This window comes from Drosophila erecta, unplaced genomic scaffold, assembly GCF_003286155.1.
Source record: "Drosophila erecta strain 14021-0224.00,06,07 unplaced genomic scaffold, DereRS2 tig00000055-arrow-pilon, whole genome shotgun sequence".
Taxonomy (NCBI): domain Eukaryota; kingdom Metazoa; phylum Arthropoda; class Insecta; order Diptera; family Drosophilidae; genus Drosophila; species Drosophila erecta.
In genome coordinates this window covers 15,393,562-15,399,561 of record NW_020825200.1, presented here as the reverse complement: position 1 = coordinate 15,399,561, position 6,000 = coordinate 15,393,562, and the positions used below count along the sequence as shown (strand labels likewise).

The window sequence follows — 6,000 nt, the reverse complement described above, 5'->3', positions numbered from 1 at the left end:
GTTTCAGTCGGCGGGGCGTGTTCCATTCATTTCCTGTTGCGCCCTAAGTTATGCAAAGCATATGGCGAAGTGAGCAAGGACGCGGGGTGGCCAGGATGCGCGGGGTGGATGAGGATGAGGATGAGCGGGGCTGGCTAAATGGGCGGCAGGGCGCTAAAGTAAGCGTGGCATGATGGAGAGCTGGGGAGCTGGGGAGATGGCAGCGGAAGAGGTCCTGAATGCGTACCAAAGAAATCCAGCTCGGCACGGAAACCATCTCCAATGAAACATTTCTTGAAATTTGAAACATTGAGTTGAGCTTGTAAAAAGATGACTTTAATAATGATGGGTTAGGTATTTTAGTATGAACACATGCTGTTTGAAATGCAAACTTTTAGAGTGATACACAAATTTAAGAATCTTTATTCTTGGCACTTTCAAAATATGTAACTTGCTACTGAGGCATTTATTATACCCTTAAACAGAGTAAACTAGGTTCTTTTAAAGTATATATGTACATATTGTTTAACTTTTTTTATGTTAGCTTAGCTTATTTTTATAAAATGTAGCTATTTTAATAAAGAAATGAACACTTCCCAATACATGTAACAATTTCGCTGCTGCCCATTAAGACTCTGCCCCCAGATTTCCATTCGTAGAGTGTTTGATAGCTGACAGCCATTCCGTTGACATTTGGGAGACGCCCCGAGATGCAGAACCAGAAAGTAAGTGTTCGTGTTGATGTCTGAAGAAACAGGCCCCTCCGTAAGTCCCTTGTAATTGGAAGCAGATGTTAGTGGCATTGTTTCCCTTTTTTTCAATCATTCTCTATTCGCAAGTGCAGGAGATGCCCCATCAAGTGGTCGTTACTGTCGGACGCAGCAGAATATTAAAAGTTCGATGGAGTGCAGCAAGTCCACTTACCACCGCTCCAAGCTCTGGAAGATGCGGCGTGCCATCAGTGGCCCGCCGAGTTGGTGGCGATGGGCAGAGCCGCCTGGCCCCAAGTTCGTCCTCCGACCGCTGCTCCTCCTCGGTGCAGGGCGGGTGGTCGTCGGGCTGGAAACGCGGCATATAGATGTCGAGGGCACGCCGCAGTCCCCGGGATGTGGAGCGCAGATAGAGCCTGGCCGGCGGCACATTCGCGTCCAATGCCGCTTTCGCCGCTCGCCTCTCCGCCTCGCAAGTGCTCCCAGGACGAACTATCTTCAAGCGGTATCCCTTATCCGCGATGGCCGAGCTGCCCAGCCTGGCGTCCACCAGGCTGGCAAGCCGATCCCGCGGACAGGGTCGCTTGAAGTAGGCACCTGTTGGCCCTAGGGAATGGTACATTGCAACCAACCAATTGCGCGCTGATGAAATACTTGTTAATTTTTTGACTGACTCCTTTTCAACTGCCTACTTATATGTACATGGAAGTAATGCTAATTCGTGTATAGCACTGAAATTAAGCAGTCTAATATGCAAAGAAAATGTTTCATTTGTAGCGGCTCCAATGGGGAAGCTAAACTCATTAATATACGCCATAAAAATAACTCAGGAGCCGAAACGGTGAAAAATGCTTGACACACCATTCCGATTCTGCTGATTACCATACGGCGAAATCGCAATAAAAGTAATTATTTAGATTACATTTCTAACGGACGTCGTGTCAGGCTAATGGTGGAAATGCGCACTTTGTGGGTGGGATTGTGGTGCGGATGGAGATGAGGGATCGGGAACGTCAAAAGTCAAAGAGAGGCGAAAACAGACAGACACATGTATAAATAATAAACAGGACGGGAAAACGGGAAAACGGGAAAATGGTACACAAGGAAGAAAATGCTTCGGAAGTCGGAAAAATGGCGGGGCGGACTCACATCAACATTAAAAATGGATTTTAATGTGTCGCCTGTTTTGCCCATTTGGCTGCTTGTTGTCGCTTTTAATGTCTTTCATTTGGCAGACAAATATTCTGGTCGTGGCGTGACCCCTGACCCGCACCACCCACCAAATACCACCCACCTGTCAAGCGGAAGCAAAGGACCATTAGGCAAAAAATCTACATTGCGTTTGTAAATCATAAAATGCTGTCAAATTCCCAAGCCCGCCCCATTGTTTGCCATGTTTGTCTTTGACTTTCAGCTAATTACTTGTGATTTAATTTGAAATTGTAATTAGCCGGCAAAATGTAATTTTTGTGATGGCTCTGACAGCCGGTTAGCTGAGAAGGATCGGCCCCATGTGTTGTTGCTTTAACGCCTTTAAGTTTCTAATTGAAGCAGAAAGAGTTGGGAGAGTAAAATTTTAATTTAATAACTAACAAGTTTTGTCACTTATTATTTATATTGTAAACTATGAAACATTTCTGCGGGGAAATCATAGCGAATGTTCACAGATTTGGTCAAGAACATATTTAGCCATGTTCTACTAATCCTAATACCGGTGTGAATCATTAAACTGGTTTCCGCCCTTAATTTCTGTGGCAAATTTATGAGAAGTTGTAATCGATTTGATAGCAGTGGAAAACTGGCAACATCGCAAAAGAAACCTGTCAGCTGCAGAAAAAACCCAATCGAAATGAGTTTGCCTTCCACAATGCAAATTCCCCAACGAGAACTTGGCGTCCATCGTCCATCGCCCAGGGTAAGAAAAGCGCAGCCCCACCTGGCCACCAAATCTACCAGGACACACAGCCATCAGCCAGGTCTGAGAGAAGGACTTTCGTCCGGGCAGCCAACCAGTCAGCCAGCGAAAGCAGAAACGCTGCTATCTAAAGCTGTTAATAAAGCGCACATTAAAATATATACGTATCTAAGTATCTCAAAGATACAGCTCGGCGCTCCTGGCGCAGTCAAGGTGGAGGAGCGTCGTGGGTTGGGGCATTCAAATCAAAAACCGTGAGAATCAAAGGAACGGACAAGTGGAGCGGAAAGCTTTCAGTGCGTGAACATCGCAGGGATGCGGCGGGTGTGTCCAAACCAAAAACTGTTGGGGGCACTGAAGTCCCTTCACGATTGTCCTGCAAGGAAGCCCCGCCTCTCGCTGAGTTGTTGAGTTTCGTTCTTTTACCTTACGTTTCATTTATTGCGCAGGAGTTTTTCCTTTTTGGTTTCGTTTCGTTTCGTATCGTTTCTTTTTTGTAAATTAAGAATTTTCCCTCAGCTTTTTACAGCTTCTCAATGACTGACTACGCTCATCCTCCGCCAGCCGCTCGTCCCGGAGTCCCTCAGCTGGCTGTTGGCGTTATAAAAGCCCAACGCTTCATTGCACAAACATAGTGGAGGACCGGAAGGCAGTCAGGCAGGCAACGTCTATTCTAAAGGCCTAAAGGCACTGCGGATCGGGAGGGGAACCCGGACCCGTACCCGGACCCGGACCAGAACCCGGATCGGCCAAAGGAGCGGCAACTGGAGCCGGTGTGGCATCGGGATGGATGCGTTCACCACTTAACAGAGCACACAACTTGGCTTGCGGTGAATACTCGGCTCAAGAGTTGTGGCTCTCGAGGACGAGGGGCGTTATCATTTATGCATACGTGAGCATAAAATACTTACGGGCGTCTTTATACGCAGTCTGCGGTAAAGACAAAAATTCGAATTAAAATTAATTAATACAAGACAAACAACAAACACGGCTCATGAGAGCCCAGCAGCAAAGAATATCTGGGCCAACGCCTAAAGGGAGAGGCTGTACATAAGCTACTCAACAACTGAAGTCTTAAAATAGAATGAAATATGTAACGGGTATCGGATAGTGGCGACATCCTCTTTCTTTTAATTATTGATTTATTTTTTAATTAAATAACTATATCTACTGTTTCTACTTACTCCAGATTCAGAGATTCAAAGAAAAGAATATATTTTAACTATTTTGTGATTAAACATTCTTATCTAGGTGCAAATATGGAAAAAATAATTAAATGTCAACAGAGATAGCGAAATAAAAACTAACTCGTCTTTCTCCGAAGATTTCCATTAGTTTGCCAAGAAAAATGGGCAGCCGCCCTCCAGAAAATATGCAAAGACAAATTCAATCAGCCAAGCAAATGCTCAGCGGATCCTGTCGGCGGGACGGCATGTCCTTTATGACCAGGCCGCCTCGTAAATTTATCAGGGAGTCCTCCGCCACTTTGGCCTTTTTTCCCGGGCACACGTACTTATACCTTTTATGGACCCACAAATAAACGTACCTTTGTCGTGCATATTGCCAAAACGTGTCCTTGGATACGTTCCGCTCCATTCGTAATGGTCTAAACACGGAACGAGGAGCATTTTGGGCACAGCGACGCAGCCAAAATCTCACGCTCTTACCGGGTTAGGTTGTAGAGACTATTAGCTGTCAAAATAATAGCTTTAGTGCAAAATAGGCACACATATTCAAAGCATGTTTATCCCTGAGGCCCAAAAAGCATATACTGTGTTCTTTATATTTTATGTAACCAGGCAGGCGATCTACATTTCATTCTCACACTCAACGCAGTTCATCTAAGATGTATGTGTTGGACCTCTTTAGATAATACTATTTTTATTTTCAGATATACTCCACACCTATTCACCTTCGTTCACTATTCGTCGTGCTGCAGAAATTCAAAAAAATTAAGAAATGTCCTAAGGCTGAAGTTCCAAACCCCATAACTCAACTTATCTTAATCGGATTTTGAAGTAGCATACCTCTAAATGTTTCTGGCGTAATTCTGACGTAAGATCTAAAAATCATTCAAATTTAGAAAATTTTTTAAATTTAATTATTTTGTAATTATACCCGTTACTCGTAGGATAAAAGGGTATACTACTTTCGTTTAAAAGTATGTAACAGGCAAAGGAGACGTTTCCGTTTATATATTCTTAAGCAGGATCAATAGCCGAGTCGATCTGGCCATGTCCGTCTGTCTGTCCGTATGAAAGCCTCGATCTCAAAAACTTCAAAAGCTAAAATGTTGATATTAGGGAAGCAGCTTCCAGAGACATAGACGCAGCACAAGTTTGTTTGCACGCCGACTCCAATGCCCACAAACCGCTCAAAACTGGCACGCCGACACTTTTGAAAAATGTTGTGGTATTTTTCCTATTTTTATATATTTTGTAAGCTTCTATAGATTTGCAAACAAAAACTTTTTGCACGCCCGCTCTTTTAAAAAATATTTAAGTTCTTTTTCATTTAACTATTTTTTCTCTAATTTCTACCGATATTCCAGAAAATGTTGAGAATTCTCGTTTGCACTTGCACTAGCTGAGTAACGGGTATCTGATAGTCGGGGAACTCGGCTATAGCATTCTATCTTGTTTTAATTATGTTTTAGTTACAACTGCAGGTTGATTAGACCTTTGCCCTTTCAAGTGTTTACTGAGGTATTGGTTCTATTGGTAAAAAAAAAAGGAGAAGCTGCGTGGGGCAGCATAAGGACTTCACCGGCAGATGCGGGCTATTATCAATGTTGCCACTTCATTCAAATTAAGACAGGACCCTCCGACTGTCGACTGTGACGGTTGCCACAAAAGCGTCTTTTGCCTTTCGCCTCAATGTTCAAATTTTAATCGCATTTCTTGGTCGTGGCCGAGTCCTTTTTCCTCGCCTGTCCTTTGGCTTCGACACTTTTGTCTGTGTGTGTGTGTGTAAGTGTTTGTGGGAGAGGTCCTTTGGCCAAGAAGGTGCCGAAGCAGGATAAGGGTTTTTTTGCTTCTGTGTGCCGTGTTTCGTGCTTTGGCCCGCACGTCAGCTACTCATTTGTTTTTGTCTTCCGTTTGCTGCGTTTCCCGCAAAATGAAAATGGAAATTGGTTTTCTCTCGGTTACTTACTGTCCTTACCAGAAGCACCACCATCCCCGCACAACAAACAGAACGGCATTCATTTAAAATGTAAATAAAGTGACAAATTACCAGAATTAGTGACACAACATTCAGCGAGTTTACGTTGCTCGTTTCGAATGCTTTTCGCTCCGCACCTTGGCTTTTTTTTTCGTGCCCGTGAAGTATTTACTTTTGTTTTTATTTTCCAGCGCCCAATTTAGCTGTTGACTTTGGTTAGGTGACTTCTTGGGG

The 6,000-nt window shown here is 43.9% G+C and overlaps 1 protein-coding gene across 1 annotated transcript; it reads right to left on the bottom strand.

The window, feature by feature from the left end:
- Positions 1-537: 537 nt before the first annotated feature.
- Positions 538-1,378, bottom strand: LOC6541264. Its single transcript, XM_001969953.3, has 2 exons — positions 904-1,378; positions 538-848 (listed from the first exon to the last, which is right to left on the bottom strand). The coding sequence occupies exons 1-2, from the start codon at positions 1,309-1,311 to the stop codon at positions 846-848; spliced, it is 411 nt and encodes a 136-aa protein (XP_001969989.3). The 5' UTR covers positions 1,312-1,378; the 3' UTR covers positions 538-845.
- Between the last annotated feature and the right edge of the window lie 4,622 nt (positions 1,379-6,000).